The sequence below is a fragment of the Microtus ochrogaster genome, chromosome 5, assembly GCF_000317375.1.
Source record: "Microtus ochrogaster isolate Prairie Vole_2 chromosome 5, MicOch1.0, whole genome shotgun sequence".
Taxonomy (NCBI): Eukaryota; Metazoa; Chordata; class Mammalia; order Rodentia; family Cricetidae; genus Microtus; species Microtus ochrogaster.
In genome coordinates this window covers 68605196-68620878 of record NC_022012.1, presented here as the reverse complement: position 1 = coordinate 68620878, position 15683 = coordinate 68605196, and the positions used below count along the sequence as shown (strand labels likewise).

Sequence of the window (15683 nt, the reverse complement as noted above, 5' to 3'; positions counted from 1 at the left end):
AGATGGTGGTGGTGGTGATGGTAGTTTTGGTGATGGTGGAGGTGGTGGTGGAGGAGGTGGAGGTGGTAGTGGAGATGGTGGTGGTGGTGATGGTATTGATGGTGGTGGTGGTGATGTTAGAGTCTGCAGAGGTTGCATACTCTGGAAAAACAAATTTTGAGACCAAAGAACACATTTTTGCTATAGGAGCTTGCAGCTTTGGGTTGCATATCAAAGCCAAATTTGTTCATTTGATCATTAATTCAGTGAACAAACATTTTGGAGCACCTAATGTGTGGTGAATATTGGCTTGCAATGTCAGATAAGAATAGGACAGAACCTTTCCAGGCAGGAACTTAAAGCCTAGTGGGTCAGAACAACTAAATGAGAAAGAAGAGCCAGAGGGTGCTGAGGTCTGGGAAGTCAGGGACCAATTGTCACACCCTGGGGAGGGCTGCGCTGCGGCAGGGACGGCCTGAAGGAGATCCTGATTGAGACTGTACCTACTGGGAAAGAAAAGCTAGCCCAGAGAAGAGAATGAGAAAGGGGACACTAGAAAGCGGGGAGAGGACGGGAGGTGACAAAAGAAGGTGACGAGGTGGACCGATGAGCCAGTTTATTCTCTAGAGCAGGTGAGGTGGGGGTTTCAAGAATACTTTTTGTGTCTGGAGATACATCAGTGGAGTGATTGCCTAACAGTCTTGAAGCTCTAGGTCTGGTCCCTAGCATTGTATAAAATAAACAGAGTGTCACACAACTGTTGTTCCAGCCCTTGGAGGTGGAGCCAGGAGGAACAGGAGGTCACCCTTGGCTACATGATGAGGCCAGCTCTTCAAAAAATAATTTTCAAGTAGATGACAAAAAATAAATTCTAATCCGTTTGTTGTAGGAGGGGTGACTTCATTGACAAAGCACCAGCCTTACCCAGAGCCCACATTTGATCCTGAGAACCCACTTAAAGTTTTTTGATGTGATGCTGGAGATGGGTCAAGGTTAAGAGTCTATACTCCCTTTGTGGAGGACCCGAGTTCTGCTCCCAGCACCCATGCCTGGCAGCGCAATTACCTGTAACTCCAGCTTCGGGGGATCCAGCACCCTCTTCTGGCCTTGGTGGGCACCTGCACTCTTATGCACATACACAGAGACAGCACATACACATAACATTTCCTCTGCCCTGCTTACTCCTGGAACTGAGAAAATTGGGCGGTGCTTCACCAACACGGTATGTGAGGTTATCATTGACATTGTTAAAGTCCAGCGCACTAGGAAGAAAGACAACGAGCAGGAACACACAGAGAATACAGCACATCAGCACTTCCTACCGACCACCCGTGGATGATCATGACCAGCGGCTGGGAGGTGTTGAAGCCACACTCTTGCAGTGTTTCTGGGCTCTGGACTCGGAGCTGACAGCCTCGACGATCATTTTCATCTTTGAAGAGCAGGAATCTCGTCCCCATCTCCTGTGATGGTTTCCTTACTTCAGCAGCTCCATAGCTTTTCCCAAATGGCTCTGGAATTCAAAATCAGGATTGCAGGTTAAGCCTGGCATATGTCCCATCAACGCCGATCTTGGGATGGTCCACAGGTGGTTCTAAGCTCCAGCTGGTGATTACTGAGAGGTCCCGGGAACCAGCATGAACTCCATCTTTGAGGAACCCATGGATATTCATGGTGGTATGGCCAGTGGGGGACTTGGGAAGTCCCCACACAAGCGGAGTGACCTGACCTTCCACCTGGTAAGTAGCCAGCAAGGCACTAGCTGCTTGGCTCCGAGGCTTGGGAATGTCGGTGAGGCCGCTGGGACCAAGGCCGGCACACAGTGAGCTTCACCCCAGGTTACACTGGTAGGAAGAGGCAGCCAGGATTTGAACCCAGCTCTGTCTCCAGGGTAGAGAGCCAGCAGAGAGAGAGGATGTCACGACTTGTCACCCCTCCAAGCTCAGCCTGCTCTCACTGTAGACATAATATGCAGCCTAAACCTTGAAGGGATTCACTGTAGAGCAATAGCGGAGAATCCCAAGGGTGACAGATTGTCCTTGAATGCTGAGAGTTACTGGAGCTGTGTGTGTTTGGGGAGTGGGGCCCTCCAGCTGAGGGAACAGCATGCAGGATGACTCAGAGGCATGAGAACTCGTGCCCAAAGACACAGAGAGAGGCTGAGCAGGAGAGAGCATGGATGCCAAAGACCTTGGACTTAATGCAGTGGGGGCTGGGAGGACAGGTCCGTTGGTAATGTGCTTGCCTTGCAAACCTAATGACATATGAGTTCAGTCCTCAGCACCCACACATAGAACCGGGCCCTGCAATGTGTGTTCGGCATCCCTGGCTGTTCTGGTTTCATTTCCACTGCTGTGATAAAAATGTCTCGATCAAAGGCAACTTAGGGAAGAAAGGTTTCTCTGGTTTACAATTCCAGGGTCCAGTCCTCCGTTCGGGAAGTTAAGAGAGGACCTTGAATGCACGCATACTTAGCCCTCACTAGCATCCTCTAAGCCAGTCCAGGGCTGCACACTGTCCACTTTCAGGCTAGCTCTTCTCTCATCAATTAAGGTAATCAAGACAACCCCTCGCAGAAATGCTCCAGGCCACCCTGACTGACCTAGGGAAAAACCCTTCACTGAAACTCTTCCCAGGTTAGTCTATGTTGTGTCAAGTTGACAGTTAAAATTAGTCATCACACAGGCTGTCCTCTGACCTCCACACATGAGCTGTGGTGTGTGCTCATGCTCGCTAATACACAAAAGCCCCCTACACACACACACACACACACACACACACACACACACACACACACACACACACCCCATACACATACATGGAAAAGAAAACAAGGATGAAAACAGTAGACATCTCTTGGGGTTGTTGAAGATTCAGGCGGCTTTGTCAAGAGCTGAGAACAACGCCTACCACAGACTTAGCACCTAGGTAAGGGTGGATTGTGGGACTAAGCTTGGATCCAGCCCTGGCATCTGGTCCTTCTCATCTGCGAATCTTGTCTTTCTGTGAAAATGTACCCCCGCTGGCCTCCCAGGGCCAGTTCCTTCCTGTGGATATTGACTCTGGATTTACATCTGAGAACGTGTCTTAGCCCAGGTACCCAGGGCCTGCCAGCTGAGCAGGATGGAAAAGAGTTTTCAGATAGAAGCCCAGGGAAACCAGAGCGATCGGCTCTCCCCTTCTGCCTTTGGATTCCTTCCCCGCGCATGCGTGTGAGGAGGGAGACAGCGCTCAGCTAACACACGCTGCTCACCGCTGATGCTCCAGGCCTGGCTGGGTCTGAGCTGGAAGTAGGTGGGAAAACATATGGCTGCCCTAAAGCTACAGTGAGAACGCCATGAGGGGGGCTGGGGAGTGCCCAGAGAAGATGAAGCTGCGGTGGAGTCTAGGTTGAAGATTTTTCTAAACTCATGTCCAAGAGAAATGAAGGAAGAAAAGGGAGTCCGATGCGAGTCGGTGGAGGATGTACAAGTTGGAGGGATGCTGCGGAGAGGGGCCTCGTGCTACTTTGCGCAGCTCCAGCACTTAGACGTGGGACCCGTGGGAGGGCATGATACAGAGAAGATACTCGACCGTAGTTCAAGAGACTGACACGGAGACAGAATAATGGTAGTAAACCAAGCAAGATAGATTAAGTGATTTTGTATTATATTTTATTCATTTGCATGTGTATTGTATGAATGTATGGTGGTGGTGGTGGTGGTACCAAGCAAGATAGATTAAGTGATTTTGTATTATATTTTATTCATTTGCATGTGTATTGTATGAATGTATGCATGTGCCTCGGTACATGTGTGGAGTTCAGAAGGCAACTTTTGGGAATTGGTTCTCTTCTTCCACCACGTGGGTCCCAAGAATTGACCTCAGGTCGCCAGGCTTGCCTGCAAGGGCCTTTACCCACTGATCCGTCTCACAGGCCCCAAGACAGATTGTTAAGGAAACATCTTAAAACTTACACTGTGAGGTCAGGTTGCTGGGAGGGGCCTCAGATCATGTAACATTTGGGGCATTTCCTTTCAGTTCCCCTCCACCCGAGACATTTGGCCAACACACTAAAAAAAGAATTATTGTATTTGTATTTATATGCATGTCTGTGAGACTGTCACACGAGGGCACGCATCCATAGAGCCAAGGGCATCAGATTCCCTGGAGCTAGAGTTACAGACAGTTGTGAGCCACCCAACATGGGTTTTGGGAGACAGAATTCAAGATCTTTGTAAGAGCAGTGTCAGTGTGTGTTCTTAACCACCGACTCATTTCTCCAGTCTCTCTATAGGTATCAATTTGGCCTTTTTCTGAGATCAGATATGAATGGTTTTTATATGCGTCTTCTCCTGCCATGGCAGTTTTTCACAGCAGTAAAAATTCTTTACAAACATGTGTTTGAAAGGTGGTATGATTTATCTGTTTCATTTATATTTAGTTTGTTGCCAGATTTTTTTTTCTGTATTTAGAACAATTCTTCAATGGCCATCTTTATGTTTAAATCTTTGCCAGAATCTATGTGCTCTCCAGTAGCTATTCCCAAGAGCAGTCTTGTTAGTCTTGTTTATAGCTCTGTGTAAGTTCATACACACTCACAGTGTTTTCAGCATCTTGCTATTCCCAGGACTAGGAATCGAACCTGGGGCCTCACACATGTTGGCAGGCACTCTGCTGCTGACCTGCATTCACAGCTCATGTTTTCAGCATCTTTTTCTTGTGTTGGACGTTCATGTGTATGTCTGTGTGTTTGTTGGCATGGGTGTGGGTGCTTATGTGTGTGTGTGTGTGTGTACACATGAGGTCAGAAGAAGGCATTAGATTCCACGAAGCTTGAATTACAGATGGTTATGAATAGCCTGTTTTTAAAGGTGCTGGGAACTAAACTCAGGGCCTCTACAAGAGCAGCAAATGCTCTTAATCACTGAGCCATCTCTTCAGTCTCTCACGTCTTAAGAGACAAGGACTCCAGTGATATGAAGCCAGATGGTACTGTGGTTTGGAGAGACAATATTGCCTGAAGTAAATAGTCAGCTACTTCAGGAGAATCTACTTCTCTTTCTTGGGAAAGCAGGTGGTGGGGGCGTAGGAGACCTTGGGTTGTGGTCTATCAAGTTCCCGAGGATGCCAAACACCTTCTCCTTTAGACAAAAGGATTTTTTGGATATTATTCCTTGCTGCGATTTCTGCTTCTCAAGCCAGCTCTGTGTTAGAAGATCCTTGGAAATCCGTACCAGAACAAATTACTTCCTCTTCTCTTGGGCAAAGACATCATCAGGTGGGTGACTTCGGGCAACTGAGCTAGGCCATCTGGCCTTGGAGAAAGCCAGTTGAAGGCTCTGCTTGGCCTTACTTCCTCTGCCTGCAATGCCTGTGCGGGATGTTTCTGCTTGGCTGAGCGCATGCCAGGTGCTTGCCAGGTACTGGGTGAAGTTAATGAAGCAAGTGCATGAGATGGAGGCCTCGGGTACTAATGTACCCCTGCAGAGCTGTTTGCAAAACATCTCTACAAATTCATTATTTAATTGTGCTTGAGTGTGTATACGTGTGAGTGTGTGTGTGTCTGTGTGTGTGCTTACCACACTCTTGTTCTGTAAACACGTATTGTTGAAAATATTCCCAGACCTGGCAGGAGTCCTCTGGAAGACCATAGTTTCTCAGTGTCCCTGAAAATTCTCCAACCACATCCTCTACCCAGGATGGAACATTCCCATGAAATAAATGTAGCTGCCACTCTGTGGCTGCTGGTATCAAGCCAATAGTTTAAAGTTGGGCCATGTTGACTTTGGAATTCCTTGTGTGGGGCTTAGGCATTGTAGCTCAGTTGGTAGAGTGCTTGCCTAGCCTTCACAAAGCTCTGGGTTCATTCCTAGCACTGCATAAGCCCCATGTGGCGGCACAAACTGTAATCCTAGCCATTGGAAGTGGGAGGCAGGAGGATTAGATACTCAAGATCATCCTTAGCTACACAGGGAGTTTGAGGCCAGCCTGGGCTACATGAAACCCCATCTCACAAAGCGGGAGATGGCTGAAGAGATAGTTCAGAGGTTAAGATTGCAAACTGCTCTTGTAGAGGATCTGAATTGGGTTCCTAGCATCCACTTCAGGTGACTCACAATTACCTAGAACGTCCGCTTCAGGAGATCTGATGCCTCTGACCTCCTTGGGCAACAGTACTCAAGCGCAATATGCCCACGCAGGGACACTCCTGTATACATAATTAAAATAATAAAAATAAATATTTTTAAAAGCTCATGAATTGGGAATGCTATTCTTAGGCTTCTGGCTTCTTTTTCCTATCTGGTCCTGTAGGAATCCATTAGGGACCCTCATCTGAGCCTAGCTTGTTGATGCACGGAGGGGCACAGTGCTGGAGAATATCAGGGTCTGGCGCTCTGTAGCCAAATGCCTGGCTTGAGTCCCAGTTCTGCTGCTAAGGCTCCGTGGCCTTAACCTCTCAGTCTCCTCTGTAATAACAGACTAACCGAAACATCCACAGTAGGATTATTGTAAGTCAGAGGTGAAAACACATTGTTTCCCATGGATGTCCAACCTTTTGGCTCCTCTGGGCCACACTGGATGAAAAAGAATCATCTTGGGCCACACAGTAATATCCAGCCCGTGGGTTTAGAGAGAGTATATATGTTTATCTTTTCTGACACTGGGGCACGAAGTTCATATCGGAGACCTAAGAGTTCAGTTACAAAACCATAAAATAAAAACAGACTCTCCCCTCCCCCAAATACACACAAATCTCATAATGGTTTAACTAAGTTTACAGTTTTTTGTCTGGTGGCATCCATAGCTATGCTGAGAGCACCCTGCTTGAAACGGAGGGAAAGAGTTAAGTGTCCTCTTTAAATCCCCTGAAATCCTGATAAATCCCTTGAAATCCTGATGCTCCAGCTTTCACCTCTACAGTGTATGCACATATGTATGTATATGTGTGTGTGTGTGTACTTCTGTGCAGGTGCATGTGTGTCTGCTTCTGTGTGTCATGTGTTCATGTGTGGTGTGCCTGTGTGTATATGTATGTGTACTTGAGTGTGAGTGTCTGTGTTTATGTGGTATGCCTGTGTGTGTATGTACGTGTGTGTGTGTGTGTGTGTGTGTGTGTGCCTCTTCCACCCTATTTTAGGAAGTGGTGGGGAATGAAGCATGAGTCACTTAACAAAAGGAGAGACTGGATTTAATCAGGGTCATTTATATAGACTGATTGAGAAGGGGCCTGCGAGTTTTGAGGAGGGATAGGCACATCGAACAATCCCACTTGTCAAGCAGTCAACAGGAGGCATAGAGAATGGCTTTGACTACTAAGAGTTAGCCACACGCCAACTTCCCGGAGTCCTTGTCCCAGGAAAGATCTCTGGGAACTTTCTAGAAAGAACTCTGTGTGTTGGGTGGGGGCTGTCACCCCACTCAGCCATGCTTCTCCAGTCTCCATGCTCCACATTGCAACCTCAGTACTTTGGTTTCTATATATTTCTTAAATTTTATTTTTTATGTATAAATGTATGAGTTGCGCGTATGTGCACCACCTGAGTGCAGTGTCCAAGGATGTTGAATGAAAGTGTTGGATCTTCCTGAAACCACCATGTTAGAGATGATTGGAAACCACCATGTGGGTGATGGGAATTGAACCCAAGTTCTTTGCAAGAGAAGCAAGTTCTCTGAACCACTGAGCCATCTCTCCAGCCCTGCCATGGTTCTTTGAAACTGGCGGCAGGGGAGTATTTACACTTCAGAAATTGGTGGAGTCTAAAACTCAGATTGAATTTAATTTCTTTTGACAATGTGTTTAATGTGTGGGTGTGGGTCTGCATGTGTGGTGTGCATGTGTGGTGTGTGTGTGTGTCGGCATGTGTGTTGTGCATGTGTGGTGTGTCTATGTATGTGTGGGTCTGCATTTGTGGTATGCATGTGTGGTGTGCATGTGTGTGTGCATGTATGTGTGGGTCTGCATCTGTGGTATGCATGTGTGGTGGTCAGAGGATGTCAGACCTGTGGGAACTGCTCCTCTTCTATGCCATGGGTTTGGTGGTTGTAACTAGGCTGGACAACAAGCATCATTACCCCTAAACCATCTCGCAGGTCCTAGACAATTGTTTCAATGAGTTTAGGCTTCCACAAAAGATAGAGAAATATGCTGGATTCGGATGGCTTCTACTTCCAAGCCTGAAAACCCCTCAGAGATAAGGAATGGTGGGAATGAGAAGATGGATTTTAAGTAATATCTCAACAAATGGTTGTTTTATGCTGTGGGAGCTCCTTTGGCTCCTTCAGCCAATAGCCTTCAAGGAACGGAAGGAGCTCCCACAGCAGTTATCTGTGAGGGTGCGGAATCTGGTCCATCTGTTGCAGCTCACACAGCTGGTTACCCATGAGGAGAAAAGCAGGACACGGACTTCTGCCCCAAGTGCAGCCTCCTCTATGGTTATGCAGGTAGTTGATCTTTGATCTAGAGTTTATCATCAGTGGACAATCTACCTACTGAGCAATAGATGGGCTGGATTTGAATTCGTGCCTGCAGTGGCCCTGTGTGGTGGGTGGTTCCTGTTTATTTATTGGCTCACTTCCTCATTCACCCCTCCCTGTATCTACACTGTGTGTGCTCCCCACTTTGCAACAGCAGAGATCTGTCTTGGCTAACCAGTTTCTGGAGCAAGCTTAGTTTTTAGATGTCTTTGTTTTGTTTTGTTTTGTTGGTTTTTTCCCCCTCATTTAAAATTATATCTGTTGCATAAAAAACTGAGTTAACAATAGAAAATAGAATTTTTAAAATACCTTACAAGCTTATTCTCCAACAGATAGACTTCTTGTTTTCTGTGTTTCTAGTCTACATGCAAAAGTAAATATACATTTTTACATAACTGTGCAGGTGACCTTTTTATTTTTATTTCACAGAACACAATAAACATTCCTCCATGTTTCTGTGGTGTTAATGTAATATTCCACCTGGGGAGTGTTTGCTAATGTGTGTATCCTCTTCCCTGTCACAGGATAAGCGATATATTCCTGACTGGTCTCTTTTATAAACTTAACTTCACAGAGAACATTTCTCCTTAGAGAATTGCTCCCCCCAGGCTGGCTGGCTTGTATGAGAGGACTTGATGAACTGACATTGCTGTTTTGACATGATGGTAAAGCATCTTACAGCTGAAACCCTCCCTAGGTGTCAGCTGGACTTACCTCTGGACCAAGGAATCCTTGCTGGCTACTCTTACGTCAGTTCCACATGTAAATTAGAGCTATCTAAAAGGAGGGAACCCACACTGAGAAAATGCCTCCATACGATCTGGCAGTACGGCATTTTCTTACCCAGCCTATTGTGGGTAGAGCCATCCCTGGGCTGGTGGAAAGAAGAATGAACAAGCCAGGGGGAGCAAGTCAGTAAAGCAGCACTCCTCCATGTCGTCTGCATCAGCTCCTGCCTCCGGGACTCTGCCTGGCTTGAGTTCCTGCCCTGACTTCCTTCCGGGATGAACTATAAGAGTAAGCCAGATCAACCCTTTCTTCTCAAACTTGCTCTTTGGTTATGGTGTTTCACCACAGCAACAGAAACCCTAATCAAGACAGAACTCATGCGGAAGCCAAGAAGTCTCATTAAAGGTGATGATGGGGCTGGAGGCATGGCTCAGCTATTAAAGTACTTGCCATGCAAGCGTGAGGACCTGATGTTGGGTCTCTAGACCATGAGTGAAAAGCTAGGTGTGGCAGCACAGGCCTGCAATCCCACTGTTGGAGGCAGACATGAGAGGGTGCTTGTGGCTTGCTGGCCAGCTAGGCTAGCTGCCTCTGACGGTCCCAGGTTTAGTGAGAGAACTTGGGTTCTAGTTTGTTTTCCGCTGTAATAAACACCACGATAAAGAGCAGCTTGAGGAGAGATGGGCTCATCTCATCTAACGTTTCCGGGTCACAGTCCGTCACTGAGGGAAGCCAGGGCAGGAACTTGAGGAGGAATGCTTCTTGATGGGTCCCTCATTAATTCTCTGGCTTGCTCAGCTAGCTTTCTTATACAGCCCAGTCCTGCCTGCCTGGGGGTTGCTACAGCCCCGCTGTGGGCTCTCACAGCGATCCTCAATCAAGATGTTCTCTCACAGGCAAGCCACAGGCCAGACTGATGGAGGCAGTTCTTCTGTTGGGGTTTCCTCTTCCTAGGTGAGTTTGGGTTGTGTCAGTTGTGACAATAAAAACTAGTATGCACACCCTGTCCCAGAAAATAAGGTGTAGAATGATACAGGAAGATATACGACCTCTGACCTCCATAGTGTGCACGCATCAGTGTACGCGTCACCCATATATGGTAATTATAAACATGTACACACATATACATGTACACACACATACACAGCCACACAGTAAATAAGTGATGTGGGGTGAGTAAGATGGAGGACACAGGACTCAACATAAAATGATGAACATATTTAAAAAGTCAATATAAATAGAGGCAATGTTTGTGAGACTATCACATTCCTGTCATTTGATGTCCCTTCTCTTATCCAAGCCTCGTGACCTCCCTATGAAAAAGGAGTGGTGCAGGAGAATTGTCTGTCTTTTGTCAATCATGCTTTAAATAAATGTTGATTGGCCAGGTAGGAAGTATAGGCGGGAAAACCAGACAGGAAGCAGAAATGATGTAATGAGAACAGGAGAATTCTGGGAAGGAGGAAGTTGATTCCTCCCATTCCTGCCCAGACCACCAAAGCAGCAGGATGTGATCTGCCCCATTGCTAACATAGATCAAAAAAAAAAAATGGGTTAATTAAGATGTGAGAGTTATCCAGTGAGAGGCTAGAGCTAATGGGCCAATCAGCTTATAATTTATGGAGACCTATGTGTGATTTTCTTTGGGACTGAACAGCTGGGGGACTGGGCAGGACAAAACCCCCCAAAACAAGCAGGCCTGGCCCCCGTTCATGTTACAAAGGAGTTATCCAAATTCAGGGAGGTTAAGAGGATTGACCAAGGTCACACAGGAAGCAGATGTGCTGGGCTCAAGCTTGGCCAGTCTTAGATCTAGTTCTTTCTAAAATTTCTTTTTATTATTCATTATCACTGTGTGGGCGTGGGGCATGTGTGTGCATGTGTGCATGCCATGGTGTGCATGTGGAGGTCAGAGGACAACTTTTGGGGGATTCTGGTCTCTTTTTCCACCGTGAGTTCCTGGCATTGAATTCAGGCTGTCAGGCTTACACAGCAAGTACTTTTACGCACGGAGCTCTCTTGTCAACCCAGATTTCCCGGCAACCCACTACTCTGCCGCCATTTCCCTAAACGGTCTGCACTCTGCACAGACGCCATTTCATCCTCGCAGTGCCGGGAGGTAAGTGCTGTTGTGGTCTTTAGGGAGGTTAAATAACTGAATGTAGGGTCACAAGCAGGTTTGAAGAGACCCAGTTCCTGCGTATGCTCCACTGGGACCTGAAGGTGCTCCTTCAGAATTCTGGAAGCCAAGTCACCTCTGGGACAGACCCATTCACCTGCTTGGCCAAGCCTGCAGGACGCACTCTTAAACATGAAGTCCACAACACTTTTGATAACTGTTTTCCAGTGGTGGAAATGTGACCCCTCCATGGCAGGTGTAGAGACCTTATAGAGGACTGGTCTCCAGGAGAAGGCATTTCCAGCGATACAGATGCTGAACCTTTTAAATTAATTACCTACCTTAAAAAGAAGTGTGTGTGCGTGCGTGCGTGCGTGCGTGTGTGTGTGTGTGTGTGTGTGTGTGTGTGTGTGTATGTCTGTCTGTCTGTGACGAACAACCTTGTGGAGTCAGTTTTCCCCTTCCACCTCTAAGTGTATTCTGGGGATTGAACTCAGGCCACCGGGCTTGTGTGGCAAACCACTTCACCCACTGAGCCATCTCGTTTTCCTGCCGACAAGGTCTCACATGTCCCAGACTGGGCTCAAATTTACTATATACCCAAGAAAGGTCTAGAACTTCTCATCCTCTTCCTCCAGTTCCCCGGGTCAGGAATTACAGACACATCCCCACACCCAGTTTGTGCAGTGCTGGGGATAAAACCCAAGGCCTTATGCAGACTTGGCAAACACTCAACCGAGTGAGCCACATCCCTGGCCTGAGCAGGTTCCTTTTTGAGTCTGTACATCTCCTTTTATAGACGATCTGACTTTGGCACTCTAGAACTTTCTTGATGTTCCTATGCCTCCCTTGTGCAGGAAGAACCCTCCTCCATGTGTCTTCAAGAGACCTTTGACCCCGAGCAAGCTCTTTCACTTTTCATTTGGACAATAAGGGCCTTGAAACACCTACTTTGTGAACCACTGGGTCCCTCTGAGGTCTCCTGGGTGATAGAGTGAGGCATGCTAAGCTTCTTGACTCAAGGTTCTAACCCTGAAAGCCAGCTGGATCCCAATTTCCATCACCGGCAATCAAAAATCTTGGGGAAACTGCCAGGGTCATTTTGGTTCTAAGATATGTGTGCTAAGGCCACCGCAGGCTTTCGGTATGGAAAGATCCAGGGGGAAGGTTTCTTCGAGGTCAGAGTTAACCAAGTAAAAAGGGAAGTGGCAGTCAGGGCATATGGGTGCTGCTCTGGCCTCCAGGCATGCCCTCTTAGGGCTGCAGCTGGCTCTGGCCTGCAGGTTTGCCCTCTTAGAGCTGCAGGGGCCGTGGCGTGCAGGTACACCCCACCTCAGAGCTGCTGCTGGCTGTGCTCTGCAGGTGCACCCCATCTCAGAGCTTCAGGGGCTGTGCTCTGTAGGTGCACCCCATCTCAGAGCTGCCGCCGCCTTCTGTTCCAAAGATGAATGCTTGTGCCATCAGAACAGCATTAGGCCTTAACTTGGCTAAATACCCCAAGATTATGCTGTAAAGCAGAAGTCGTCCCAGTATGGGAAGTGCGTGCTGAAGCATGAGGGATGTGCTCTTCGGAGTGGACCCTCATTTGGGCTTTCCTGAGATCACCAACCATGGTATACTTAGGCCCAACTCCATTGCATTCTTTTTTTTTTTTTTTTTAAAAAAAAACAGGGTCATATGTAGCCCAGGCTTGCCTCAAACTCCCTGTGTAGTTGAGGATGATCTGAAACTCCCCATCCTCCTGTCTCCATCTCAGGAATGCACCACTACACTGAATTTATGCAGCACTGGGGATCGAACCCAGGGCTCTGTGCTTGCTAAGGAAGCACTCTACCAACTGACCTACACTTATATGCCCCGCCCCCATACAGTCTCCTGAGTGCTGAGCCACTGCACTTAGCTGGAGCTTGGAGGTCAATGCATCCCCTACCCCCATTTCTGTCAGAGTGCATATCAGATCTCTTCTCTGATGTAACCCACAGTTCCTTCCAGATACTTGGCTGTTCTTCTCCACCCAAGTCTTCACCATCCTGTTTAGCAGCTTTCTGTGAGGTTTGTGAATTCTGTATTCCTTAGGTAGCCTTGTGCCTCAGATGACTGGCTTGACGGAGTTCTTCTGTGCCAGGAAAAGCAGGCCCCTCTGGAGAAGGGGGGATTCCTTTTTCCTAGTTCCCTTTCGGATGTACAGCCAGTTTGAAGTCTGCTGAGTCCCTTCTTCTGTTGGCCTTGGGACTCTCTGTCCAAAGGAGGAAATCCAGTGGCCGGACTAGACTTTCAGTCGCCATTCTAACAGGGAAGTGAGACACACCCGGCCAGCTTGCTGCCCTTGACCCCTACTGAGAGGACACTGCCCTTCTAGTCTTGCAGTATTTACCCAATTTGTGCTTCATGGGCTTAGCATACAGACTCCTTGGCACCCGGCCTGGGGCAGTTGACTTGGGAGCTCTTGGGAAGCCTCTAAACGTGCATTATCATAGAAGGCCTTGTCTTTTGTGGTTAAGAGAAGGAGCCTGGCCTGAGTTGAGTCTGGAAACTCACAGGGTAGATGTTGAGAACTTCTGACTCTTGAAAGTTGTCCTCTAACTGCTGAGAAATCAAGAACAATGGCACTGGGTTTTGATCCTACTGCACGTACTGGCTTACTGGGAGCCTTGGGCAAGTTTACAGGTAGCGCTATATAGCACTGTATAGCTCTGTCTAGCACTGCATAGCACTGTATAGCACTGCATAGCACTGTATAGCACTGCATAGCACTGTATAGCACTGCATAGCACTGTATAGCACTGCATAGCACTGTATAGCACTGCATTACACTGCATAGCACTGTATAGCACTGCATAGCACTGTATAGCACTACATAGCACTGTATAGCACTGCATAGCACTGTATAGCACTACATAGCACTGTATAGCACTGCATAGCACTGTATAGGACTCTAAGTAAAGGAGACAGATGTGTAAAGCACCGCCTGCAGTTCCTGGTGTAGCAGGTGCTTCATAGGACAGAGCCATTTCACAGAAAAGGGAATGCAGATGGTCCTTAACACCCGGGAAGATCCAAACCTCAGTCCTCAGATGAGAAACACAAACTGAAGGTGTGCTGATACAATCTCACTGTTTGAGGGGTATGCATTTCTACTTGACTGCATACCTTCTTGACAGGCTGGCAGAATGAAAAACTGTGCAACTCCCAAGGAGAGGCAGGCAGGTTACAAAAGCATTTATTCTCCACCTCCTTCTCCAGAGCTCTGGGCTGAACCCAAGGTCTTATGCACGATACAAGAGTGCTCTCCTCTTAAGCTACATCACAACTCTTAAACACACTGATTTTGAAAAAACTCATTTATTTATTTAGGTGTTGACCATGCTCTAGCACTCCTGGGCAGGCCAGAAGACAATGTACGGAGCTGTTTCTCTCCTTCCACCATGTGTCCTGGGGATTGAGAGCAGGCACTCAGGCTTGGGCTTGGCAGCAGCACCTTTACCAGCTGAGCCATCTTAACGATCCCTAAATATATTTACTCTGTATTCACTTTCTGGGAACTTACCCTGTGGATCTGTCTGTGCATTTATGAAATATAATGAATACAGAACCATTCCCAATTGTATCATCTATAATTATAAAATACTGAAAATGTCCCCAGTGTCCAGGTAGAGTCCAGATCACTAATCAGAAACAAATCCCTTGGTGCCAGTCTGGAAGGATCTCTAGAATGTACTGCTTCGTGGTGATCATTTGTACCAAATGCTGGCTAGGCTGCTGTGATGCCTTTCGGGGTGGGGGTGGGGCTACAGTAAATACAGACAGACTTGCTTCTATCTGCGTGAAGAGACACCGAAAAGATACAGAAGAGGGAAGGAGAGGGACGATAGGGCTGCAAATCTGTTCTCTTCTGTACTTTTTAAACTCCTAAGCCATGGGAGAGTTGCCTCTTCTTTTGTTTGGTTGTCTTTTGTTTTTGTAACAGAGTCTGACCAGATCTGTGGCTGGCATCAAGCTGGGCATTCTTCTGCCTCAGCCTCCCAAGAGCTGAGATTACAGGCATAAACTACCCCACCTGCTGGAATGTTGATCTCTTTAAAACCTAATGTTAAGTCCTTAAGTAAAAGTTGCTGACTTGTTATTTCTTTCTTCAGTTTTCCGTGCTGGCTGTTTAAATACTGTGCAGCTGCTCATGAAGTTCCTCCCTTTGCCCCAAAGGACTCTGAGAGCTGACCTCTCCTTGCCTGACTGTGAAGCCCAAGAGTCTTCTTAGTTTCCCGTTCAGATAGATGCCTGGATATCATGTCTGCTATCCAGACACCCAGACACTGTGATATAACACACACTGTGGCTGATGAATGGTTCTTTAAGAGGCCACCCTCTCTGAGACAGGCCTGAGAGAGCAGGATGGGTGACC

General features: G+C 47.4%; 1 protein-coding gene across 2 annotated transcripts in view; it reads right to left on the bottom strand.

Moving 5' to 3' along the window:
* Lipc (lipase C, hepatic type) overlaps nucleotides 1-15683 on the bottom strand; it is a 133127-nt gene that overhangs the window by 22947 nt on the left and 94497 nt on the right. For both annotated transcript variants that reach the window (XM_005347661.2, XM_013346367.2), the window contains exon 2: nucleotides 1302-1492. In XM_005347661.2, coding sequence (XP_005347718.2) covers nucleotides 1302-1492 — 191 coding nt within the window. The remainder of the gene's footprint in view (nucleotides 1-1301; nucleotides 1493-15683) is intronic.